Source organism: Venturia canescens, chromosome 1 (assembly GCF_019457755.1).
Source record: "Venturia canescens isolate UGA chromosome 1, ASM1945775v1, whole genome shotgun sequence".
Classification (NCBI taxonomy): domain Eukaryota; kingdom Metazoa; phylum Arthropoda; class Insecta; order Hymenoptera; family Ichneumonidae; genus Venturia; species Venturia canescens.
Window position 1 is genome coordinate 20,054,839 of NC_057421.1, and position 26,098 is coordinate 20,080,936.

Genomic DNA, 26,098 nt, shown 5'->3' on the forward strand with positions numbered 1-26,098 from the left:
AAAATTATGAACAATATCACGCACACGTTTAAACAATGTGCTGAAGAGCAGTGAGTGACCTTTTCGAATGACCATCAATCGAACAAAGCTTGTTATTCGATACTTTGGTTCCAGGTCGTTTATTGCCTCGTCGTTTATTACATGGTGATAACAACATTAAACATGGTATTTCTTGGTCACATGAGATTCAGCTGCGATCATCCTCACCCGGATAACCAATAAAAAAATGGGGAGAAATCGTGTGGGAAGACAAGTATACGAACGATATTCTGACGTATATTCTACTTTACGTGTATAGCCTCGTAAATATTGCAATTCTCTAGACAGTAAAACAGTGATTCTAACCTCACTCGACTTGGTGATCTTTTATTTATAATAACTAGAGTCGCGATACTAGCGAGGCGAGACAAATGCATTTATAAAAGAAACTGTTTACCGGACCGACCGTGTTTCAAACTGTTTCCGAATTTAAATTATAACTTGTCCGGTAACCGTGTATGCCGGAATTCATCAGTTGCTCTCGCTTCTATTTCACAATTTGATTACCTAAACAATCCAAAAACCGACCAATGTTATCCCTAAGAGTTATCTACAGCATTGACTGTTTTTCTAGATTTTTCGTATTTACTGATGATCAAACAGAATTTTTGCGCTTCTTTCTTGCACTCCGTTTTCATATTTGTCTAATAAACGAACAGCCGCCAAATTATAAATCGTGGCCGATAACCGATCGCGCTTCGATTCAGATATTTGAAAATGTATAATATTGACTTTAATATTGAAAATTGAAAAAAAAAATTCAGCTACGCCTTCACACGGATTTTTGTTTTTATTTTTCTACTAATTAACTAACCTTTGATAAGCGTTGATTTTGATCCCACATTCACCGACAAACGATTTACACTGATAAAAATTCGGAAATTCAAAAAAAGTCAGCCAGATTTCACAAAGGACAACTATACAAACTCGTTGAAATCGTCTTTTTATCTCTCCCCTCTCCCCTCGAATGTGTCGTGTCCGTGGTCGTGTCCAGTCGTGTCGAATAACTGAGTCCACTGCGCATTGCTTGCACCCGGTGAATTTTCTCTCGATATATACGATCCAAGATCCAATATCCAATTATCTTGGTACACTCCAAATATAAAGTAAAATCAAAAATGATGAATACATTACGTCTCGTTGCACGACAAAATGTCCATCAGCTTCGGAAGTTTCACAAATGGTTAGTGATTTCTATTGACACGTTTCGCTTTAGTTTCATTAATTTCGAGAACAGCTTACATAACCTCCCTTTTTCCATTCTGAACCCAAAAACTTGTCCCAATTTCATTAAACAAAGTTATCTCCACAGTGTCACGTATTGTCAAACTGAGGCAGCTGTCGCTGGTGAAAAATTGTCAATTCCAGTCCCTGAAGGGGTTGACAAACCAGTCAGTCCAAAAATTGACAAACTTGCTAACGATATATCATCTCTAAATCTCATTGAGGTTGCGGAGCTCAGTGATCTACTCAAAAAAAGACTCAATCTCCCTGATGCACCTGTCATGCCTATGGGTGGTTTTGTTGCTGCTAAGCCACAGGTAAATCTACTAAATTAGATTATTGCTCAATTTACATTATTTGCATCACCGCAAATCTGCTAAAATATGAACTTTTCTCATTTTCACTGTTGATTACTTTCTACATCTTTTTTTATTTGACAGACAGAATTTCTTTTTTCATGCGATTCATTCAATATAATACAGAAATAATTATGTAACTTGATTGGATTGCATTACTGTATTTACAGTAATCTTTGAGGATTGAATCCTAGAGTTCTTAGGTTCCTTCTTTTTCTTCTTATTCTCTTTGAGGAGGCCTCGATAGAGGCAATCCCCCCTGGCTTCTGGGTTCCCATCCTGGCCAATGGGCTTGTTTCTTTACACTTTTTCATTATACATTCATTTTTATTAATTTAGCATATCCTTTACTGATTTGATATAAGAAAAAACTGATTATTCGTTAAACAGATCAATTTACAATTGGTGATTCCTAAAAATCTTCACATCGTTTGAAGTATAAGGACATTTTCAAAATAAACTAATCAGACAATATAAAAATTTGTTTGAAACTTCGTTTTTGAAGCATAAAAAGTGTCAGAACTCAATTTCAATGAACTAACACTAACAAACGCTTTTTCTCTAGGATGCCGATGAAGATGCTGCTCCTCAGATAGTCAAGACATCATTCACAGTGAAACTCGTCAAATTTGATGAAAAACAAAAAGTGGCACTAATAAAAGAAATCAAAAACCTTATACCCGGGACGAATTTAGTTCAGGTAATTTTTTTTATTTGCCATGATATCAAGTCATCCTGCCATAAAATCATTGTTGCACCAATTTACTAATTCAAATGTTTCTTTCTTAACCAGGCGAAGAAATTTGTTGAAAGCGTACCAGTGGTGGTAAAATCAGATATTCCGAAAGATGAGTCAGAACAACTGAAAGAGGCGATTACTAAAGTTGGTGGAGAGGTTGAAATTTCATAAGTGCACAACTGAAAATGAATGTGATCGCTTGTTGATTTATTGGTACATATAAAAGAAATGGAATTAATAAAAACGAAGCGTTTTTTTTTCGTTTGTAATTGCAATGTAAACTTTGATACATTGGTGATATAACAGTGTACTTTATTTCGTGAAAAGATGATAACAGATGTTTTCACTATTAGCAAAACCTACAGCATTCATGCAATTTCGTTTTATGGATCGAAGACTTGGAAAAATATTCACACAAGCAAGTTTTCAAATTTGTTCTACGAAAAACAATCCTATGTCACTATGATCTAATTGCAATGCCGTACACTTCTGGGGACATGTAAAACCATGTAAAACCATTCATGAACCATGTAAAACCACTCAACAATTTAAATTCGACTATAGAGCACGCTACCCTGATCTACAGCCGGTAAATCTCTGACAACGAAGTCTGATTCGTTGACTATCGTCGCGTTCAATAACCGCGACAATAGCGCCAGTTGTTATACAGTGGTTTATCTACGACTGGTATTTTCGCCTGAAAACCACAAAAGTGCCACAAGTTTATGCATGCATCGCATCGCAACAACACAGTATTACAAATTGTTTCGAAATATGAGTATATTTACTCAAAAATTCGACCCCATAACCGGTCGCAGTGCATGGGAAATGCAAGATCCAGATTATGATTATCATCAGGAAGTTGCACGATCGGCTTTCGCTGATATGCTTCATGATCATGAACGTGTGAGTTTTTTTTTCTCTCCATCAACCACGTGTTTATCTTCGTTTGCTGCTGATATATTCGACTTTTATTTCCTCGATAAATGAATAAATTTTGACGTCAAAATCAAAAACGTTGCTTCCTTATCAGAAGACAATGTCCAATTTTTCTATTATGAACTATTGCTGTTGTTTTTTCCCTCATTATGTATTTGTTTAATTAAACTTAGTATCTCGTGCTCTTTTGTTTGTCAATTGTTCCATTACTCTGATGCTATGAAAGTTTATATCATTTTTCAATAGTATTTACTACACTTGTTTCCCAGCACTTCTATCAATATTTATTTATTGATAATCTAATTATTTCTTATGTAGAATGAAAAATATTACATGGCATTGAAAGCGGCAATAGAGATCAAACACAGAGTTGGTCAAAAAGCAAATGTTCTCGACATTGGTACTGGAACAGGATTACTCTCGATGATGGCAGCGAAATGTGGAGCTGATTCTATAATTGCATGTGAGGTATTATAAACCAAAATTTGTGCATCGATATGGTCAAGTGTACATTCTACTTAATTGAGGGAGATTGAAAAAAGCATTGTTGCAGATGTTACTGAATATTTCAGTGCGAATGAAAAATTTGTTTTCAACGCTTAACTACTTTTGTTTTGAGAATAGAATACGAGAAAAGGAGTAATGTGTGACGCTTCTTCATGAGTGAATCTGCTTGTAGGGCTTCAGACCTATGGCAGATTGTGCAGCTAGGATTATCGAAAAAAATGGTTATAGCTCGATGATAAATCTAATCCGAAAACGTTCGACAGAAATGACAGTAGGTGAGAACGGGGATATGCCTTCGAGAGCAAACATTTTAGTTACTGAGGTCTTTGACACTGAATTAATCGGGGAAGGAGCATTGTCAACATTTCAACATGCGCAAGAAAATCTGCTAGAAGTAAGTCTTGTAATTTGATTACTTATTTCATTCGATCGAAGATTGAAAAACAAATAAAAAAATAATAAACAATGATTCATCAGTTCAATAATTTTCATGCAGCATGTTTCGACTACTTTTTGCAGAAAGACAGTTTGGTCGTGCCCAGCAGTGGTACGGTGTGGGCACAATTAGTAGAAAGCAATCATGTCCGTGCTTGGAATAGAATAAATCCCTTAATTGATCCTGATTCGGGAAAAACATTGATTGTTCCACCGAAGAAAACAAGCGTTTGTCCAGGTGCTTCAGCAGTTCACGATATTCAATTATCACAGTTACCAAGAGAATGCTTCACTCCGTTATTACCACCACAGCCGATGTTCACATTCGATTGGACAGGAAGGAAGCCTCTAGTGTTTGAGGAGAATGTGGCCTTACGAGCGAAAGCAATAGCTTCAGGAACGGCTCACGCAGTTTTCATGTGGTGGGATTTGACAATGGATTCGGAAAATAAAATATTATTGAGTTGCGCACCAACTTGGGAGCATCCGGATGCCAAAGAGTATATGAAAAATGGATCCACTCTAGAAGAGGCATCAGATAAAATTCCTTGGCGCGATCATTGGATGCAAGCAATTTATTATCTTCCGGAAGAGCATTCGGTCGAGAAGGACGAAGAGCTCATCCTTGTTGGAGCACACGATGAGTACTCATTTTCATTCAAAATAGAAAAAGCATTGACGAAACTGACGAATGGCCAAGATCGAGAATACAAAATTGATCCACCCACTTGCGAGTGCTCGTTACATCTCGCCTACTCCAGAACACGTATCGGTCAACTGAACGATGCGAAACGAAACGAAAAATATGTGCGAGCTTTACACAAGAGAATAAACAGTGATACCGTATGTCTTTGCCTTTCGGATGGCTCAATTTTAAGCTTGGCTGCTGCTTCATTAGGTGCTAAACGAGTCATTGCTCTTGAACCTTGTTGCCTCTCGCGAAGAACCCTTGAGAATTTTGTAAAGGCCAATGACCTCGAATCACGCGTTACAATCATTGAATCGATTGACGATTTGCCCGATAACGAGAAACCCAGTTTTGTTTTTGGGGATCCATATTACGTCACATCCATTCTGCCCTGGGACAATTTAAGATTTTGGTATTTAGCGACTCATTGTGCACCGGGTGTCCCGAGGATACCCGAAGCGGCGAAAATTCGAGCGGTCGCCGTTCAGTTCAAAGATCTTCACAAAATTCGAGCCCCTCTCGACATTTGTGAGGGCTTCGATCTTTCAACGTTCGACAAATTCGTACAGGTTAATATTTTACACATTCGTGAATAGTATTATTTTTTGTGGGTAACACTTGTGAAAGTTATTTTTCTATGTCTTTCGAGCAGGCCTCCAGCGAGATAAGCGACAATCCAGTAGAACCTCATCCTTTATGGGAATATCCAGGGATTGCTCTGAGTCAACCATTTGAACTAGCACATTTTGATTTGACAATGGATCTTATGAAAAATCACGTAACTAATTCATCTGGCAAAATTTCATTTGACGTGCGAGGTTCGTGCAACGGAATCGCAATATGGTTGGATTGGATTCTCGACCATGAAACGACTATTTCAACGGGACCAACGTGCGATGTAATTCCAGGACAGGGAATATCTTGGGACTTTCACACGAGACAAGGCGTTTTTTTGTTCAGAAATATCAGCGAAATTAACGAAACAAATGTACTCAATTGGACGTTCTCACATCGTGCTGAAGAAACGTGGCAATGTGATTTTGACTTCAACATCAAATCACGATAACCGAATTCCATCGTTTGACTCCAACATATTACGACACTGTTACAGTTGATAGTTTTATTTGTGCTGATATCAGTGCTCGCTTCAATCGCAAGGATGATCTACAGAATTTGAGGAATGAGCCTTGAAGCCAGAATATCGTGTCAAGTCTACAATACAATTTCGCACAGCAACTTTATGTCCATCCATGACTGCCCACTGCCATAAAGCCAAAACACCACATTAATAAATGGAAAATTGCAAAAAAAATCGTGGCTCCTTTAAATTGAGGGTTCCAATTCATATCTTCTTAAGAAGAGCTTCATATCCGCAATAGCTGAAGCCCAAATTAGCTTTTATATGTCTGATTGACGTGTGTTGCAAAAGTTACACGATTCAACAAGAGGAATATTGAATAATAACGAAAAAACAAGAGTGAAGATAACAGTACAGAGTTCAAAAAGGGCAACAACCACGGTAGAAAAAAGTTTCACGAAATAACAGTCATAACATTTATTTCTCATGTATCCCATTTTGCCTGTATCTTGTACGTTCTTTTCTTGATTATGCATAACCAAAAATGCCACGCGACTTCGCTGTGAATCTTAAGAACTTGGTCAGCTAAGCTGAAGAAAAAAATGTCGAATAACAGTAAACTGTCGAGAGCATTGTAACATTGGAGTAGATTCTGCTTTAGAAATTACTCCGTTATAAAAAAAAACGTCACCACAATAATGAATAAAAATTTGACAATATTATAACGTTCGCGGCTTCAATACCGATTTGATGATTTTGAATTGTCTTTCTCATTCATTTTCTTCAAAATAACTTTATAGATTGAGACGTCTAGTGTAATCTAAGTTTACCGAAGTGAAAAGAGTTGCTCCAGCGTTACGAAGCCGATTCAGGGAGCAATCGCAACTGCTTCGATAATCTTTTGCCTATGAGTTTAGGATAAGTCTTCTGTTTGATCAGGTACTCTTTGCTTTGATGAGTCACCGCACCGTTTTCGAGTTGATATCTGCACAGATGGTGAAGCGGTCCGAGCATCGCATCTCTTAGCCATAATTTTCCTTCGAGAAGCGCTAGTGAAAGAGCTCCGGATTCCAGTGTCGATAGGCAACCCTCAGTAGGTTGGGTTCTTATCACGTATTCGCTCGTTGCGACTCCGACAAGCTTGCACGCTCGCAAGTACCATAACGGTGGGCTCGAGTGATACATCGCCTAAGGAAATCCAATGAAATATTTTTATTTCTTTCATACTACTCAACTTTGGCGTGGAAAAAAAACAATATTTTTCTAATGACTTCGCAAAATTTTAACTGTGAATTAACGGCCAATTGAAATGTCTTGGAAATTATTGTGATTATAAAGGTAAAAAAATCGAAATTGATAAATGTGTCAATGTTTATAGTTTTACCAAAATATATTCGTTTCAATAGCAACTTTTTTCACGATCCTTGCATATTGTTTACTCGAAAATTTCCGTCAGTATCAAAGGATTTCCAATTTTACCGAAGTCCGGTGAATATAGAGTTATATTTGCAAGCACTTGGTATTAGGATGGGGAAGAAATGAAATCTGATTTAAAATACGATCGAGAAAACAATAAACTTTTTCATGCAATTTTTCATTTCGTCAAGTATGAATTTTGATGCTTACTTTGGCTTGCGGCCACGTGCCGTCCAAAAGAACGAGATTATAAGGCCTCTGTCCATCGACTCCGACTATTGGAAGTTCGGCGATATTAACGGCATTCGGTGAGGGATACAACAATATTGTATCTTTGTCTTCTAAAATTTTTGCGAGACCCTCATGCTTCGTAGACGGAAATTTTTTCCCCCTCAAAATACAAGTATTATAATTCAAAGGATTGTTTAGAAAAAAACAACTGAAAATTCAATCCGAATTTGGTGGTTTACCTGTAAGTGAGACATTTTCCCGATTCAAGTCCGAGCGCGAGCATCGGTGCGGTGCGTAAACATCGCTTAACTTCCGCCGGATGTTGAAGTATTATTATACGAGATTCTGGACACAGAGGAGTTTTCGGTAAACCAGGACACCAGCAAACGCCGACGGGTCTCCTTTTATACATTAAATGACCGTTGTTAAAATCAACGACTAGAGTTGAGGTTAGGTTATGTTTCTCATTTGGTTTCTTGTTTTCGTAACTCACTTGCATTGTCCACATTTGTCGCGCATTTTCGGAGGATCCGCTGGAATACCCGAAAGCTCCTCCCAAACATCTTCCTCGTTCGCCATCGCTCTTTTCTCCTAATGTTACGAGGAAAACATCACGCCTGCCATTGCTTCGTCTTTCAACATTTTTTTACAAACTGCATGAGGATAGTATTCTCCGCCTCCTGCTTGTGTCTTGTGACACACTTATTCAAACGGGCGACTCTGTCGATATTTTGCGAAATTGAACTGGATTAAATATTTTTTAATTTATTCATTTCTCGTATACGTGCGTTTCGTAAACTCTAGAAAACTACCACACGCTGAATAGAGGACGTCCGCGGTTCTATATATTCTGTGTCTGTGCTATTATTTTATTCCAGCATAAGGAAACTCGACTTTTTACCATCGGTCGGTTTTTTTTTATTCATCGGAGACAGATAAAATCAAGCCAGATGGGAAGTTTTTTCGTCTTATTATTTGGAGATGTTTGATTGGAATTTGGAATGATATTTCCGAGTGCAAAGTGCCGAATATTAAAGTTTTCAAACCTTTTCGAACGTTCGGAATAATTTCAATGGGATTAAAACGGAAATATTTTTGAGAATAAAACAGTTCGCTCGAAAACCGATGGATGGACAAAAGCAACGACAAAAGCATCGACGTTGCTTTGAATTCTGAGGGTGGCGATTTTTTAACCACAAATATCATTTTTCACTATTCATTTCTTAAATACACTGTTAGGAAAGTGGTTTGGGAAAAGAGCTACTTGAAAAACGATGCTGCAACGAATAAGATAAAATCAACGAAAATACGCGAGGCTACAACCTGAAGAAAAAATTAAAAATTCCATCGAAAAGTGCCATTGTTGAACGTCATTTCGTTCCTTTATTCACCTTAAGCGAGGTTTTACATCAATAAATAGTTCAAATTATTGTGAATCGATTTTTTGTGCGAAACGGTCCGAACTTCTCGGGCAACGTTTCCACCTTCTGTCGACATAACCTCCCAAAACTCCCTCCAAGATGCGTTGTCTTCCATTTACGTAATTTACGGAAACTAAGCGTTTACTTTCAAGCTGTCCAATAATGCTTGCAACATCTGTAATATAAAAAATCAGAATTAGAAAATATAATCGTTGATACAAGAATTACAAATGAAAAACATTGAATTAAGGCTAAATCTAATCAATATTGATGCGATAGTTTTCTCATAAGAAAATTGAGCTTCGGAAGCCCCCCAAATCGAGAGTTTGAACGGCGATCTTCACCATTTCAAAGACGCAAGTATAATTCATTCTCAACGTCTGGCAGGCATTCTCATTTCCTGAAAAATAATTAAAACGAATATTAATTCGACATACTAAATATCCTGAAGTTGATAGGTAACTGTCTATAAATTTGCTAACGTAAATAATTTTGTTGCGACATAAATGGAGATGCGAATAATCGTAAAACAGATTTTCCATACTTTTTTCAGAACATTTACCCAGAGCGCGCATTGTTGCACCGCTCATTGTGGGACCCACGTAATTTCGGATGTATTCAACATTGATAGTCCCATCATTATGCATCTGAAAGTAAGATCTTATTATTATATTGAGTTTGAACGATCGACAGTCGCGATAGATAAAAATATTTAATACTCGATGATTAATAAAGAGTTTTGTAATATCCCGGTTAATATTTACATATCCAACTTTCTTTCCAACGCATAATAAGTAACACAAGATGTTCTCGTTCGCTAGAAGCTTTATATTCACATCAGTAACTCGCTCCATAAACTGATCTCGGCTAAGCCCACTTTCTACGAGACAAGCATCATCGAAGGTAGAATATCCACTGGCGACGATCGTCTCACTGAGGCCCTAAAATACGAAGATTCATTGGGTTTAATGGGTTTATTTAATCATTCTCGCGAATGAAAAAATTTCCCATTTTTTTTTTCAATCAAGAACGTGGCTCATTAGCATCTAAAACTGTTTCCAACCAATGAACCTAAACAGAAAATTCTAGGAGAATTGATCGTTCGATTAACTCATTTTCGTGATCAGAAGGTGTTAGATTTTGGTCGGTAATTTGATGCAAAAATAGGAAGGTGTGGAAAAAAAAATCGTCAATTTATCAACAAAACAATTAACGTTGATTTTTCTACAAGTATCAAAATTCTTTCTGCGAGATTCTTTTGGGTATTATCAATGATCAAAAAGGTGAGTCGACCAGCCCAAGCAGGATCAATCATTGAACAAAATCTTCATAACAATTACTAAAAATTGAGTAATTGAAAAGCTTATTACACTCCAACGTGGGACGGGACGATTCGGTTTGGTACTAGAAGAATTTTCCTCAATTGAATTTCTATTAAAGTGCGGAAGTATTTAAATACGATTAATAAAACGCAATAAAATGTTTAAATTCTTAAAAAATTTGAAGGAAATAATCAAAGTGGATGGTGGGCGGCGGGCGAGTTAAGTTGATCATCACTTACCGATTGAAAAAGGGCTACGAACACGAATATTGAAATCTTGCAAAACATGATGAAAGTTCGCCAAAGACTGAAATATCGATTCATTCATTTATGAATTTATATAGATATCTGTGTCAATAATGATATTCCAATATGCTCATTATTGCTAGCGCGTGGCAACGCCTAAGCGACTAATACTTTTCATTAGATACTATTGCGTCAATCGAACCATTCTTATTGTTAGCCTACTTCAGCAGCGGGCCGGCTTTTTAAAAATAGAAAACTAGATAGTCCATATATTCCTATGAAATTGGAATAAAAAATACATTTGAACGGGTGAATGAATGGAAATTTACTCAAAATTTTTAATTAAATTTTCAATAAATTAAGGAATGACGTGGTGTCATGAAAATTATGAGAGTTTGTCTGCTTTCGCGCTCAGCCCAAAAAAGTTGTGTCTTTCCAGGTTCTGCCTCCTTTAGAAATAGATGAAAAAAAAACAATTCGATCATTAGAGAGGTCGATGATGATCATTATTAACATGACGAAAAAAAATCTTGATTAAAAAAAATATTTCTGATAGGTAACAATAGCGCAAACTAAAAAATTTTACTAAACAATGGCAGCGTGCTGTGACGATGAATTCCAAAGCCTTTTTCATCACTTTTACTCATATTTCTCTGCTAATATTGAACAATAACGTCTTTCATTTCCCGTTTTTTTTTTCACTTCTACACTGAGAAAAAATCGTTGTAACAACTAAATGTCTTTGGTTGATATTTTTGTTGCTTGATCCAACTCGAAGAACTCGAAATATTTGTTCATTTCTACTTAATTCACATACACGATATGATACATTTATTTGAATATCAAGTACTGACGTATTTAAATAGTTTTTTCTGCCCTCCGGGCCGAAAGTTGCCACTTTCGGCCCGCTGCGTCGGACAGAAAAATCGTATACACTCCACGGGAGTGAAATTAGACCACCTCAAACCGCGTGCTTATCACCCTCGCCTTCGGCTCGGTTGACAATTCTGCCCGCGGTTTGAAGTAGTCTATTTTCCCTCCCTAGGTGTGTAATATACTATTGCGAAATTAATTTCGCAAATTACAACATTTTTCAAGTGTTTCAACCAAATTTTTTTCTCAATGTATGTTTGGAGTTCATGATCTCAATTGCAGAAGAATTGAAGAAGAACGGACTCAGAAAAATAAGTAAGCTATTGATCTGGAAAGCAGATCGAATATGAAAGGACGTAGTTGGTTCATAAACCGTATCATAAATATCTAAGTCGATTATGATATTTTGTACCATTGTGTAAAACGTGTCCGCGAGGCAACATTCAAATGATCGATATCTTTATGAGTACCCGTTCAATTCTTCTTTTTTTTCTCAGTCTTTCACTCGTTTAGATTTCAGAATAATAGCTAGGTTGATCTGTAAAGCAATGAATACTTTATAGCGACACGAACGAGTTGAACGAACGTAAGTAACTCCTCAAGAAACTCAAATGGAATTGAAATGAATATACATAAAGAATAACGAAAATAGATAAAGAATAAACGAAGAAAAAAATTTGATATACCACGATTTGCGTTTAGGTGAGTATACATATATAGCAGGCATTGCATTTTTAGTTTTATTTCATGAATAGCTTAAGTAGAGATCGACATTTTTTACGCTCGTAATGACGTTTGAAAAACAGACAAGAAAGAAAAAAGGCATATTAGCACAAAAATGAAAAATTCTAACTGTCGTTGATTGGATTTCAATTGGACGAAGTTAGTGGTTTCGGCAGGACTTGGGGCTGTTTCTTCCAACGCGTTGTACATATAAATATAAATAATTCTAGAACAGCGTATAAGTTACTTTTCAATCGCAGTTCTGAGCAAAGCAATTCGCCAGAAATTTGGACTCGACCGGCTCGTGCATAACTGTAAAGAAGTAATTGGCCCAAGGATCAGGTGTATTAATTAACGACGAGTAACTCAACAAGAAATTAATTTGTATTGCATAATAGAGATTCGTGCACTGAGAAAAAAAAATTATTGATTCAATAGAAATTGATGCCATTGAAAGAGTTTCCTTCATTCAACTGCAATGTTTTCGGAGAGAATGAATCTGTAGTTTGATCTAAAACAATTTTGGTCATTCAATCATTTTTAATCTTGTGATGATTAAATATTTCATTGGCACTCCGTAATGCCACATTTTGTTGTTAATGACTTTTTTTTCTCTCAGTGTGTTATGGAGCTTTCGTTTATATCTGCGAATGACTAAGGCACGCTGAAGAAAAAGAGACCGTTCGACTAATCAGCGTACAATTCACTAAGCCAATTTTCCATTTAAGTTCCATGATTCTCGAGGAAGTTGTGCGGCGATCGTTTTTGCTAGGATAATCATTGAAACGTGGGAAATCAACGCTCGCGCCATGATCCAGGATTTACAATAAATGATGCTAGGCGAATCAGCAAGTTGCAGATATTTATTTTTATTTATTCGAAAATTGATATTTTTATTATAATTTTTTTTTTCAATTAAGCGCGGGTCAAAATCCACTTCGAGGCGTACATTGATAATATATGACGGTCCGACCACCGCATTAGTGGAATGGAAAAAAGAAGAATCCGGAGTATTACGTTTTCTCTTTATTGGAAAGTTCTTGGGTCGACCCATCTATGCAATCAAACCATATTCACGAGGCTTCGGAAGCGGTTGCTGCATACTCTGTTTCTAACTGCGCGATCTATAAAGCACACAGAAAAAAACGATGACGAAGGATAATAAATATGACTTTTAACCATATTGATCACTAGTTTTATCGGGCACTCCGCTTGAAAAATTCATCGATATTATGCATATAAATTTCGTGTTAAAAAAGGTCGATTTCAACGTAAAAATTCCCGTCCTTAAAAGGTTAATTATTGATGCAATCATGATTGATAGACATTAGAATATCTAGAGGGTGTGGATTCATGTTTTCATAAAAAATTCTTTACAAGAAATGAAAACAGACTTTCGTTTAAATAATGTTTTTTTGTGAATGTTACATCAAGATTCTCACCAATTGTTTCACGCACAAAATACTCTTCTTCGTCGCTTGGCAGGGATTGACTTCCGCTGTAACAGATCAGTTACAATATTAATAGAATCTGTGCGAGCTTAATCCTGACGACGCTGAAGTTTCCAACGTTGGAGTCCAACGAAATGAACGAAAAAAACGTTTGTAATTCACCAATTTTTTATTTCACGAATCGTTGGTGCAGCTTGAAAAACTACGAATCGCAAATTTGGCAGGGAACAAAATAGGGGAATTACTGGAATTATTGGAGAGTTTTTTTCGCTATCATTTCGTTGGACTCCAACGTTGGAAACTTCAGCGTCATTAATCCTGGGACTGGATATAATTTTATCGATAGTTGGTGATTGGATGTCGTCATGCTGGGGTACCACGAAATTATACTCATCAGCGATAATAATCATCAATTCGTACTTTGTTCGGTGCAGTTTTTCAAAAACAGGTATTGCTCGTCTGTCATGTCGAATGCACGCGTCCGAAAGCCGTCTAAATCAAGGATTCCATCATCAAGTATCTGGAATTGAATTTGTCAAGAGTTATAACGATTGAACCATTGACAGTTTGGATGCACGAAAAAATGTTCGCATTCATAGGATTTATTTAGATTCTCAACATCACTCTATTTACTTACTTCCCCTGATTTCTTCCCGATGCACGAGAAGTAACACGATTCCTTGTCGCTCATAGAATCTAGGTCAGCCAATAGAGTAGGGATTCGCTTCTCGAACTCATGTTCACTGATTCCAGCTTCTTCGAAACAAGCACTATCGAAGGTTGTTATCGGCACATGAGCATTGGAGTTGAGCTGAAAAAAATCGTTAGTTTTCAAGTAACTGGTTATGGCGAAAAAACTGCTGACATCAATGTATTGAAACTTTAAACAATGCGTTATTTCCTTAACCACCGAACGCATGCATTTTTCTCTTACTTCTATGTCGGTTTACTTGTTGGCATTTGCATGCAGAGTTTTTTGGGGTCGCTAAACTCGAATGAATTAATAATACGAACATATGCGAAACTTTTCGGTACATCATTTCGTACCGTGAATTCAACACAGAAATAGTTTTATCTCCATTTCGTTACAGAAAAACGAAGAAACTGAGGCTCGAAAAGATCGTTTTGAATGGCAAACTTGTTCAAAAGCACTGTACCATTGCGAAGGATCAACTAAAATTTATGTAGGAATTTTTATTCATGTGTCATTACCATTTATTGAATTAAAATCAAGGGCATTTTGCATATAAACATAGCTTACCACTAGTGAGAGTGCCAACAGCACAAAAACCAAAAAGTTGCGGAACATCGTGCAGGTATTGGGATAACTGAATACTTTCTTCGACTGTCTGTGAACTTTATATTAAACGCTCGCTATGGATGACCGCGCAGACGACGCAATTTGATACCATCGCAGATGTCGATAAGAAAAATCTGTACAAATATGTACTCAAAGTTTGCTATGAAAAATGAAAAATATTATGATCAAAAGAGCGTGTAACGTCAACAATATTGGGTACGTGAAATATTTCAACACATGCTAATTAAAGTTTAAAAGAACTGATGACAACGTAATTGAAGACTGTGAGACGTTTTGGTGAGAGCTCGAAGCTCGAATATATCTGCACTATCATTTTTATCCGTATTTTCGTCTTTAACGAGAAATTAATGCGCATTTCATGATGGATATTCGTGTGCTATGGAGCCTTTATACATATCTACGAATCACTAGCAAACGCAAAGAGAACGTTCGACTAATCAGCGTAAAATTCACTAAGCCAATTTTGCATTTAAGTTCCATGAGATTTTCGAGGAAGCTACGCGGCGACAGTTTTTGCTGGGATAATCATTGAAACGTGGGAAATCGATGCTCGCGCCATGGTCCAGGATTTAAACGAAATGATGCTAATCAATATTAACAAGTTATAGAATTTTTTTTTTATTCGAAAATTGATATTTTTACTATACATTTTTCTTCAATTAAGCGTGGATCAAAATTCACTCCGAAGCGTAAATTGATAATAGATGAAGATCCGACCACCGCATTAGTGGGATGGAAAACAAAGAATTCGGAATATTACGTTTTCTCTTCGGAAAGTCCTTGGGTCGACCCACCTGTGCAACCAAACCATATTCACGAAGCTTCTGCCATCTTCGCTCTTATCTTCGGCATCTAAAGTACACAAGAAAAACGACGACAAAATATATTATTTTCAATTTTTATTTAATAATAATGGAGGGACATTAGAATAGCTGGTGAGTGTGATTTCACTATGTTTTTTTATTAAAAAAGTGAATTTTTTAAAAATGGTTCTTCAAATCTGAAACCGAAATACCAAAAAGTAAGAGCAGATCGACGTTTTCATTTTCTCTTGCGAATTTTTCATCAAGATTCTCACCACTTGTTTCACGCACAAAATACTGTTCTTCGTCGCTTGGCAGGGGTTGACTTCCCCTGTAACAGATCGGTCATAATATTAAATAGAATCTCTGTGAACTGAATCCTGGGAATGATAATCCGTTATGCCGGCATCGCTGGATGTAATTTCGTCGACAGTTGGTGATTCGATTCAATCATACTGAGGTATCACGAAATAATACTCTCCGATGAGGTGGTCGCTTAACTTTTTACAAAGTTAGGCAATAACGAGCTATCAATGATTTCAATAATGAATTATATTCTGTGATGATAATCATCATGCAAGTTGATAAATAATTGGCATCTTAATATCACTGTAACGATTTTTTCGTACTTTGGTTGACGCAGTTTTTCAAAATCTGATATTGCTCGTCCGGCATTTCCGGTATACGGCTCCGCATGCCGTCGACATCAAGGGTTCCATTATTAAATACCTGGAAATTGAGTTTCTCGGATTTGTTACCAATCAACGGGACAGAGTTTGGATGCACAAAAATGTTCATTCATAATAATGATTAATAATCACAACACTGCAGTATTAACTGACTTCCTTTGCTTTCTTCCCAATGCATAAGAAATAACACGATTCCTTGCCACTTATGGAATTTACGTCAGCTTTTATAGCGGGGATTCGCTCCCTGTACTCATTTTCACTGATTCCAGCTTCTTCGAAACAAGCACTATCGATCGTTGTTATCGGAACATAAGCATTGGAGTTGAGCTGAAAAAAATCGTTAGTTTTCGAGTAACCAGCTATGACGAAAGAACTGCTAACATCAATGTATTTAAACTTTAAACAATGCGTTATTTCCTTAATCATCGAACGCATGCATTTTTCTCTCATTTCTATGTCGGTCGACTTGTTGAGGAGGGTGGCTAGGGACGATACAATGTTGCCATGCTAAACCATGTAAAATACATTAAAAATTTCAAAATGATAAGAATTTAATAAAATTTGGTGAACATATTCTTTAGAGTTAAATTTGACAATACAAATTTTTTAAGATTTTTCTTCTGTACAGTTATCGAGTAATTGATCACTAAAGTTCACGTGTATAAGCATAGCGTTTCCATATATGTAGGTATACATTCCGGGCATAAGAAATTTGCTTTAATGCGTAATTACTCGATAACTAAGCAGAAGAAAATTTTGTTGAAGAACATTATCACCAAATTTGATCAATTTCTTATCAATTTGACGAACGTAGCCACCCTCCTTAAAATTTGCGTGCAGAGTTTTTTGGGGTCGCTAACCTCGAAAGAATTAAACTTCGAACATATGCGTAATTTTACTGCTTATCATTTCGTACAGTAAGTTCAACACAAAAATAGTTTTATCTTCGTTTTTTGGGTTGATGTCTCGAGTGAAAGTCGCTTGGATGTAAAAAAAAATGACAATGAACAGTCGAATTTCAAACAGAAACACCGGAAATTCAAAGTTGAGAAATAAAGAAGTCACTTCGATGAATTTTTCAACTAAACTCAACGGCATTTTGCCTGTAAATATAGCTTACCACTAGTGTGAGCGCCAACAGCACAAAAACCGAAACGTTGTGGAACATCGTGTAGGTGTTGCGATAACTGAACATTTTTTTGAGCCATGGTGCATTTTATAGCATGCGCCCGCTATAGAGATGGCTGCGCAGGCGACGGAATTTAACTATTACTGTTTACGGTAGAGAAAATTTGTACAAATATATGCTCGAAGTTTCCCGCTAAAAATGGAGAAAATATCATTATTGATAAAATTGAAATATGGAATATTCTGTATGTTGCTTCTATGAGATCGTTTTTTTTCTGCTACTGCAAGATAATATCTTTTTTTCCATTATTCCACTCTTTTTTCCTTGAGCTTATTTTAATCCTATCAAACGTATTTTATCGCTCGTGTCGCAATTTCAAACAAGTGGTTCATTAGTGGTACATAAAACATTTTTGTGTGCTGGTGTTATTATTATAATGATTTATGTCTAATATAAACAACATAATTGTAAATGAATGTTCGCTGCATTCTGATTTATATCTTCGAGCTATTCCGCTGGGGACTCAAGAAAATGCTGATATCGATTGTTCATGACGAGACAAAAAAAATTTTGATTAAAAAATAATATTTCTGATAAAAAAAAAAATATAAAAAAAAAAAAAAAAAAAAAATCGTGGAATACGGAATCCAATGATTGTCACGTACTGTGGGGACGCATGAAAGCCTTCACTATCATTTTTAAACAAATTGCTATTATATTATTAGGAGATGTCATTACTCGTTTTCTGCTTTTTAAAACCTTTTTTCGTTCTTCAATTCTACCTATCGCATGTACGTATGTCGATTATGATATTCTGTAAGATTGTGACTAGACACGTGATAACAATGAAGTTATCGATATCTTAACGCTTATTCGTTATACGTCGACCCGTCTTACCCTTCTTTTCGTTCTATACCAGTCCACCGCAAGTGTTGGTTTTTTGGTACAATGTCTAGGTGCTATTAAAGTTCTACGATAATATTTACCGAGTGGTGACGCAAAGGAGTTGGAGAAAAAAAATTTGACAAAATTCAAATTCGAGTACAGTGCCGATAAACCAGACTGTAAATGTGCGAATCTTCGTATACTTGAGTATGTATGAAGAGCATTAACATTAAAAACAGAAAACATACATTTGGTAGTGAATTTCGAGTAATAAAAAACGTGACATAGTTTGACAGTAAAAATCGTGAAAAGTAGGAAATAAAGTTGTTTATTAATCGTATTTAAATTAATTAATACGTACACGGCTCTGGAGTTGGTTACATTTGTCATTGTGCAATTCGTAACAATGATTGGAAACAATATACAACGGAAATATACAAATTCACAATTCCCTGCAAGCTCGTTGCAGGAGATTCTCTCGTTATTTTCCTTCCGTTAGCTCATTAATTATCGTACAATTTGCTCGGGACGAATCTCGAAAATTTGTAGGGTCGCTGTATTCACGTTTTGATTCGCCCGGAATAGATTTTCAGTAGAAAACACGCTTACGCTTAGTTGGATGGAAGAAAAAAAAATATAATAAAGAAGCTACGACGAGTTTGCGTTAAAGCATGTAGAAAACATTACAACACCGGAAGTAAACGGAGCTTTCGATACTTTTGATCTTGCTCTTACCAATGTCAATTATACAATTAATATAATTTATAAATTGCCTAAGTGGAGATCGACATTTTTAAACGCTCGTTACAACATCAGGATACACGAAAAAAATGAAAATAAATGGTAAACAACAGATGTAAGGAATTCTAATAGTCGTTGTTTGGACGGCTGATCGAAGATTCGAGACGCCGATATCCAGTAAATTAATTGCGATAAACACTCTTCCGAGAACAAAGAAGTGTTCAAATTAGATTATTTTTTCTACCAGTCCCTACTACAGAGTTTCTACCACGCACGAACGTTGGAGTGACGTTTAAAAAAGTCAAGACACACCGAAATTCATTCTGCGCACTCGTTATTTTTCTTTGTGTTTTCTCTCTATTTGGCGTACTTTTGTTTTTATATCGTAAAGTGTAGTAAGGCTTTTTCGATGTTTGACGTTCACTTTTTTTTATTCTTTTTTCTCGTGGAAGGAGTTCAAACTTTGTCCTTTTTATTATTTCGGCTAAATGGAGTTTTTAAACCTATCGTCGCATCGACGTTCAGCTAAAGCATCAATCCGTACACGGTTGCAAAAAAAAGGAAAACATTTTTGTGTCATCGCGATCGTTTCGAGGCGGGGATTGAACGACCTGGTTGAGCCGACACACCGGTTGAGCCGACTTGGGAGGCACATAAAATTTTTTATTATATCTCGCAAGGCAGCTCGGTCAGCATGGATCCAGCTATCGAAAAAAAAACCAAGTATCAAAAAATTTCTATTTGGTTATTTGTCTCTCAAACAATCGGTTTATACCTACAATTGACGCAATACTCTCAGCGTAAAGCGCCACGATATTGAATTTCTTTCAAAACCTTCATTGACATTTCTGTCGAATTCGGAGTCTTAAAATAACGATATATAATTTTGTTTTTCCTTTCATTTTTCGTTATTCCATTTCGCCCAGTATCATTCCTACTATTATACACATTTGTTCAAATAAATAGACGGCTATCACATTAACACACTTGCTCGAGACTTTGGCAGTTTTGTTCTTCATCCTTGATGTCTTCTAGTTCGTTATTTTTTCTCTCAAATCGTGCATCAGCCAAAGTCATTTGATCATCTCACTTTTTCTTAAACATAACGCTTTATTGGATCTACTTCGAGCGATTTCTTTTTTCGTTGATATTCACTCTGGAGCGAGGTACAAATAATTACAAACGGTGGACTCGCACGCAATAAATATACTACGCATACGATGCTTCTCATTCGTTCACGCGGTTTTACGTTCGAGAATAACAGTGAATGAAAAATTCATTTTCTTCCTTCATCAAGATTGTCTTTTTCGCAGTTTTCGCACGCGCGAAATTCTCGTGAGCGAAGAAGAGTTAAAACAAGAACAACATTTTATCTGCATCATTTCAAACGTCTTTTCGCTTAATTGAATTATTTACACGGTCAATTTGAAAAATATACACATTTCGTTCGTAAACCTTCACGGTTACAATTTGACGAAAGTTCTTCGTTATTTTACATCGAGGAACTGGCGAAAGATTGTGCGGCGTCGAATTTCCGTCCCGCTGATTTTTGACGTCTCAACGTATTTTATTTTTCTTTTCATATACGTCGATGAGCAGCAACCCACGCGTTCCTGGCACTTTTTTGTCGTCTCCATTGCCTCTCTCCCTACGACTTTCCGACTGGGAGCTTATTCTAAGTAACTCGAGCTAGTTTCTTGTTTCTCGTAAAGAAGTCGGGCTATTTCGTGCTAAAAATTTCGCACGAATTTTATAGCTAAATTCAGTCTTTCATCCTTCGAGAAATTCCATCATTGTTTCGTCTTGATTTTGAATCGAGGGAGAGAATCGGAGAGACAGTATTGTGAGAACAAGTCAATCCATCCTTCACGACTATTGGCTTTAACTCTTTGAATGAACGTTCGTCTTCTGGGCTTTCTTCTTTCGAGCAGCGAGCATATCGTAGAACGGATTATGAGATATACTTTGCCTGCAACACAAATAAAAAATTTATCGTTAATAAATCCCCGAGTAAATAATGATGAATGAGCTTAAAATCTACGCCGTTGCAATCCAATAAAAAATGCAATTTAAATCGTTTCTTTAAAAAAAAATTAAAGTTTTATTGCTTCGTGAAGATGCACTTTTCTTGCTTTTTTTTATCCTGCTACTTTTGTTATCGCATCAATATAAATTTAAACTAAAAAAATAAAATCGATATTCCGCAAATGAATGTTCTCTGCAATCCTCACTTCTGTTTGCTTAAACAGAATATAAATCGGACATTCGATCAGAACCGATCATGAACCAATCGTGTAGTTTTTCTCATACCTGACGCATTTTATCCACTCGTCTTTTTCCTCGTCCGTTGCTGCCGACATTCTGTACACTGTATGTTTACCTGAAAATGATTGGAAATGAAAAATTTATAGACGAGGAAGTCAAGTTCGAACTAGGTCACGTTGAGCTACGGTTTCGTTCTCGCCACTATACTGTAACGTGTTATTTTATCTTGTAACTTGTTTCCAATGAAGGAAATTACGATTTGAGTTAAACAATTTGGAAAAAAAAATTATCTCATGTATCAATAATGAATTTGAAACGTAAAAGTAACAACACACATTTTATTACAGCCATCGATGAAGGGAAAAGAAAGAAACAAAATTGCATAAATACCTTCAACGACCTTTCCCTCGCTGTCAGTTTTACACGCTTTGATGAATTCTGAGCCAGCTGCATAGAGCTCGAAGCAATGAGGTTTATGCCTGTCTTGGACTTCCCTGACTTGAATATTCTCGAGCGGTATAATACCTCGGGGTTCCTTGTCGGTCGTATACTCGAAGTAATACAAACAGTTGTCGTTTAGGATGAACCATCGTCTTTTCCAACTCTTGTAACGTCCACCTGTAACAATTTTCCCCAAGATACGAATTAATAAAAGAAAGAAAAGCACAACAAAAGACATTTCCTTTTTCCATTTATTTGTTCTTTTTTAATAATGTTGAAATTTGCATAGTCGAAACGTAACAAAGATTAGTTTTCGTTTTCTTTAATTCAGTCGTATCTAGAACTCCGTTGGTGTCTGTCGTTGATTTCTGTTCTCAAATAAAATAGTCGAAGGCACGTTTAGTGGCCTTGTTCTCCAACAAAAATGAAAACAGAAAAAATAGCGTTGCATTAGAACGACCAGAACTTTCAACATCATTTGTTGTTGGTCTACACACGCAGCAAACACACAAATGAACGAAATGGCTACACGGCTACATCTGATGACAACCGCGAAACGATGAGAGATGGGAAATTTTATTATCTTCTATTTACCTGCTAGCTCCGTCAGGGCAGCAGTGTCGGACAGAGAGAGAGGCAACACACAAAAAGCTCAGTGAGTCAAAAGACAGGATAAGCACGTCAATATATCGTATCATTGGACATTTATATATTTTTCGATTAACATTATTTCTTCTTCTCCATAAATAAAAATCTCTGAATCAAAATGTAGGACTAATTTTCACTCGCAATTCACTGAAATAAATCTTTCGTCAATTTTTTCGGGATGTAAATTGGACACTTTTTTTTATTACTTCATTATCGTTCAAGAAGCTCGAAGTTAGTTTTCTCAAGGAATGAAAAAAGTACTCCGAAAAGAGTGTATTAAATGGAATCTACGTTGCCTGATTTTCGGATAATAAAATCAAGCCACCAAATCAGTGTTTACCTTGTTTCCACAGCCAGCCCTCTTTGTCGGGGTTGAAGAACGTGTGCATCAAATCATTGCCATCGTCCTCTGGTATTTTGAAGGGTTCCGTTTTAATGCTCTCGTACAAGCTCTGTAATTTGCACAGGACAAAATCATTAATTCGTGCTTCTAGCCACAGACATAATTTAATTTCAGCAATTTAATTAAAAGGCCGTACAATTATTACGCAAATCACTTGATCAATTGACTTTTTCGTCAAGAAATATTTTTTTGACTCAATTCGAATAAAAAATTGATGAAAATATTGCTCGATAATAATGAAAATTCATTGGATTTTCAGCAAATCAATCATTTCTACACAGATTCTCCATAAAATTTGTTCCAAAGCATAGTGCTGCCGAGACAAAAAAATTCAAATGAAATTCCGTGCATCTGTAGCATCGCGCAAAGCTTTTTTTTTGTGCGAGAGTCGTCGTAGAAAGTTCATTGACTAGAGACGGCGCTTCGCGACGCATTAACGCCTGGATATATATTAGTTAATGGAGGCACTTTCGCGAACTCACTATAATCGTACATAAAGTTCCAAGTGTCTCGTTACACGAACGTGCAACGTGCGCAGAGGAGCTTGCATAAATCTGTCATTAGCGAATCATTGAAACAGAGTGGTGAAATCGTCTCGTCCTCCCTCGCTCATACGTTACACATACGCACGTTTTATACGGAATGAATATTGCGCGGTGCCATATACACATGTAAAGCATATTGCTCGAATAATTTGCGTCGTATGAGTTACATAAGCAAGTCAATTATTTCATATTCCGGGGCGTCGAGAACGCAGGACGCAGTGAAACGAGCACGTCCAATTTCGTGCGAGGCGAGTTCGCGGACTTCACGATTGTAAGGCCGCGAAAGGTATTTTCAAACGGGTGGACAAAAAGTTGAGCATTTGTGCGTGTAAATTGCCGGCCACGGGCGATCTTTGTACCGTTCGAAACGTCTGGGACTCAAAGTTTCAATTCTGAAGACGCGCCGAATTTTCTGCAGTCAAAACGAAAAGTGGGCCACGTGAGAAAACAGCAAATTGCTGGGTGACGATTTTCGATAAAATTCAAATTCGTATGCGCAATAAAATTTGAAAGACTGTCAAGAGAATGAACGTCGTCGGAAAAGGATCATTCGAGCTTTCGTACGAATTTTTCGAAAAAGCGTTCGATTTCGATTCCACGACCTTCGGACACCTCGTGAGAGAAACAAATAAAGAGAAACGGTGCGAGACGAAGGATTCGACGAAAATAGCGAACGACGAGCCAATGATCGACCGAGCGCGACTCGAGAACCAATCAAAGATCGAACACGACCGATTTTCAGTTACAATTTGTATACACGAGTATAACACCCGTCGATTTGTGATACCATGTAACGCGCGCAGTATCTTACGTATTTATCGTAAAATCGATCTTCGACTACTTTGTCCTATCATGGATGGAGCAACATAGAGAGCGAGAGAGGGGGGCGGGGAGAAAGTAACAGCAGAGCGTGTGGAACTGTGTACTCGAGTATGGCAGACGACAGAGCAAACATAATAAATCTAGACCGGCAAAAGCCGGCTGTGTTGAATGTTCAAATTTGCAATTCCCGATCGCCGCTCAGCCCAAAAAACACGAGTAAGAACCGTTATCAATATTTATTATGCTGACTTGCTCCAAATCTACGTTGGAGCATCGTATTGTTACAATAAAACAATATTCTTTTTGACAGTGTTGCTCAAACTTTTTACCAGCTTATATTGCGTCAATTTTCCATTTGTTTTTCTACCATTAAACATCAAATTTGATCCCTGCTTGTTTCAAAGTCGACTTTCGTTAAAAAAAAGACTTTGAAACCTCACCAACATTTTTGACTCGTAGCCATAACACTCGAGTATAAAATTTGTCGAGTTGGACGATAAATATTTTCTTGACAATTGATATACAAAATTTCGATACATTTCAACGCTGTTAGCTTCACTAACCGACATTTTTCATCCGCGAGTGAAGGCGATAATTCACACCTCGAATTATCATTTGGGTGAGAATGAGGAGTAGTGGAAAGGGAAGAGTATAATATACAGGGGGGCTGACTTACTACTAAGAGTTCGCGGGGAAGATCACCACCGTTGTTGATGCCACGATTCATCGTGATGAAGTGTTCGACGCTGGGCTTGTCCTTGACGCTGGGATTGTGCAACGATGTATTTAGCATTATTATCGCGAAGCTTAGTACGTAACAGGTATCGGTATTGGTGAAAATGTTTGGATTTAATTGGCAGTAACGCTGAGCAAAACACTCCATCATGCGATCGATTTTTTGTGCCTCGCCGGGCAGTCTGAACGACCACAAAAATTGTCGTAGCGCTTGGACCAGTATGAGGTCGGTAAAATCGTGGAGTTCAACGAATGCTCGCAATACACGCTCGTTGAAGTCGTGGCGCTCGCCAAGGTAATCCCCGATCGCAGTTTTGTTGAGTCCCTCCCCTTTGTACAAAAATTGCGCAACGTCTTCAGGAGTCGGTGTGAGGAGATTGTGGTCGATCAAATATTCGATCCCTTTCTTCGGATCCATGTTGAATTTTTTACGTCCGATCGATGTTTGTTTCGCCTTATTCGTCGGCTTGGACTCGTCAGCTGCCAAACCCCCACCTTCCATCGCCTCCATCTCCGCGACAACTTCCCCCAGCTCATCTTTCAATTGCTGCAATAAGAAACAAACAAAAATATTTAACTTTCCTTCACCGATTACTTTACTCTATTTTGTCGTAGCATTTTTCAACACTTTCGTTAAAAAATCATATAAAATTGAAGTTCGCAACGTTGGATTCCAACGAAATGAACTTAAAAAAAAAAAAAAAAAACAATTTTGAATTCTCCAATTTTGTTCCCTGCCTAAATTGCAATTCGTAGTTTATCAACGTACGCACCAATGATTGGTGAAATAAAAAGTGAATTGAAAATATTTTTATCCTTCATTTCGTTGGACTCCAACGTTGCAAACTTCAGCGTCATAAAATCGTTAAAAATTTCGTCTTTTTCGTATGACGTTTCAGTTTGAATCGTTCACCTTTTGAAATAACATAAATTACGCATATACTGAAAGAACGGAAGAAAATTCCGTTGCATTTCAGTGACGTA

General features: G+C 36.9%; 7 protein-coding genes across 17 annotated transcripts in view; 2 read left to right on the top strand and 5 right to left on the bottom strand.

The window, feature by feature from the left end:
- Nucleotides 1-1,021: 1,021 nt before the first annotated feature.
- Nucleotides 1,022-2,627, top strand: mRpL12 (mitochondrial ribosomal protein L12). Its single transcript, XM_043430077.1, has 4 exons — nucleotides 1,022-1,222; nucleotides 1,352-1,580; nucleotides 2,185-2,319; nucleotides 2,413-2,627. Exons 1-4 carry the CDS (start codon nucleotides 1,158-1,160, stop codon nucleotides 2,527-2,529), a joined length of 546 nt encoding a protein of 181 aa, XP_043286012.1. The 5' UTR covers nucleotides 1,022-1,157; the 3' UTR covers nucleotides 2,530-2,627.
- Nucleotides 2,628-2,767: 140 nt separating this feature from the next.
- Art7 (arginine methyltransferase 7) lies at nucleotides 2,768-6,727 on the top strand. Of its 3 annotated transcripts, none has more exons than XM_043429940.1 (5): nucleotides 2,768-3,264; nucleotides 3,616-3,765; nucleotides 3,977-4,198; nucleotides 4,324-5,496; nucleotides 5,580-6,727. In XM_043429940.1, the coding sequence occupies exons 1-5, from the start codon at nucleotides 3,088-3,090 to the stop codon at nucleotides 5,991-5,993; spliced, it is 2,136 nt and encodes a 711-aa protein (XP_043285875.1). In that variant the 5' UTR covers nucleotides 2,768-3,087; the 3' UTR covers nucleotides 5,994-6,727. The 3 variants fall into 3 exon arrangements, with proteins under 3 accessions (XP_043285875.1, XP_043285891.1, XP_043285882.1); XM_043429956.1 differs by lacking the exon at nucleotides 2,768-3,264 and adding an exon at nucleotides 3,303-3,375; XM_043429947.1 differs by lacking the exon at nucleotides 2,768-3,264 and adding an exon at nucleotides 3,307-3,448.
- Dtwd2 (DTW domain containing 2) lies at nucleotides 6,468-8,484 on the bottom strand. The gene is made up of 4 exons (XM_043430039.1): nucleotides 8,146-8,484; nucleotides 7,892-8,053; nucleotides 7,632-7,812; nucleotides 6,468-7,193 (listed from the first exon to the last, which is right to left on the bottom strand). Exons 1-4 carry the CDS (start codon nucleotides 8,229-8,231, stop codon nucleotides 6,861-6,863), a joined length of 762 nt encoding a protein of 253 aa, XP_043285974.1. The 5' UTR covers nucleotides 8,232-8,484; the 3' UTR covers nucleotides 6,468-6,860.
- Nucleotides 8,485-9,002: 518 nt separating this feature from the next.
- On the bottom strand, nucleotides 9,003-11,440 carry LOC122408357 (uncharacterized). 2 transcript variants are annotated; one of them, XM_043415094.1, is made up of 6 exons: nucleotides 11,232-11,440; nucleotides 10,635-10,648; nucleotides 9,838-10,014; nucleotides 9,618-9,720; nucleotides 9,418-9,473; nucleotides 9,003-9,248 (listed from the first exon to the last, which is right to left on the bottom strand). In XM_043415094.1, the coding sequence occupies exons 1-6, from the start codon at nucleotides 11,272-11,274 to the stop codon at nucleotides 9,207-9,209; spliced, it is 435 nt and encodes a 144-aa protein (XP_043271029.1). In that variant the 5' UTR covers nucleotides 11,275-11,440; the 3' UTR covers nucleotides 9,003-9,206. The 2 variants fall into 2 exon arrangements, with proteins under 2 accessions (XP_043271029.1, XP_043271019.1); XM_043415084.1 differs by having other exon boundaries at nucleotides 10,635-10,701.
- Nucleotides 11,441-13,099: 1,659 nt separating this feature from the next.
- LOC122408409 (uncharacterized) lies at nucleotides 13,100-15,015 on the bottom strand. The gene is made up of 5 exons (XM_043415187.1): nucleotides 14,949-15,015; nucleotides 14,325-14,498; nucleotides 14,108-14,207; nucleotides 13,679-13,734; nucleotides 13,100-13,360 (listed from the first exon to the last, which is right to left on the bottom strand). Exons 1-5 carry the CDS (start codon nucleotides 14,994-14,996, stop codon nucleotides 13,310-13,312), a joined length of 429 nt encoding a protein of 142 aa, XP_043271122.1. The 5' UTR covers nucleotides 14,997-15,015; the 3' UTR covers nucleotides 13,100-13,309.
- A 629-nt stretch (nucleotides 15,016-15,644) lies between these two features.
- On the bottom strand, nucleotides 15,645-18,698 carry LOC122408397 (uncharacterized). 2 transcript variants are annotated; one of them, XM_043415177.1, is made up of 5 exons: nucleotides 17,621-18,698; nucleotides 16,654-16,827; nucleotides 16,441-16,540; nucleotides 16,087-16,142; nucleotides 15,645-15,860 (listed from the first exon to the last, which is right to left on the bottom strand). In XM_043415177.1, the coding sequence occupies exons 1-5, from the start codon at nucleotides 17,693-17,695 to the stop codon at nucleotides 15,822-15,824; spliced, it is 444 nt and encodes a 147-aa protein (XP_043271112.1). In that variant the 5' UTR covers nucleotides 17,696-18,698; the 3' UTR covers nucleotides 15,645-15,821. The 2 variants fall into 2 exon arrangements, with proteins under 2 accessions (XP_043271112.1, XP_043271102.1); XM_043415167.1 differs by lacking the exon at nucleotides 15,645-15,860 and having other exon boundaries at nucleotides 15,907-16,142.
- A 128-nt stretch (nucleotides 18,699-18,826) lies between these two features.
- The window catches only part of step (cytohesin steppke), a 47,564-nt gene continuing 40,292 nt past the window's right edge, over nucleotides 18,827-26,098 (bottom strand). For 5 of the 7 annotated variants that reach the window (XM_043415121.1, XM_043415138.1, XM_043415154.1 and 2 more), the window contains 5 exons: nucleotides 25,056-25,661; nucleotides 22,950-23,061; nucleotides 21,911-22,141; nucleotides 21,566-21,635; nucleotides 18,827-21,224 (listed from right to left, as the gene is read on the bottom strand). In XM_043415121.1, the coding sequence (XP_043271056.1) occupies nucleotides 21,137-21,224; nucleotides 21,566-21,635; nucleotides 21,911-22,141; nucleotides 22,950-23,061; nucleotides 25,056-25,661 (1,107 nt within the window). In that variant the 3' untranslated portion in view covers nucleotides 18,827-21,136. The remainder of the gene's footprint in view (nucleotides 21,225-21,565; nucleotides 21,636-21,910; nucleotides 22,142-22,949; nucleotides 23,062-25,055; nucleotides 25,662-26,098) is intronic. The other 2 variants (XM_043415126.1, XM_043415112.1) reach the window with 1 other exon arrangement.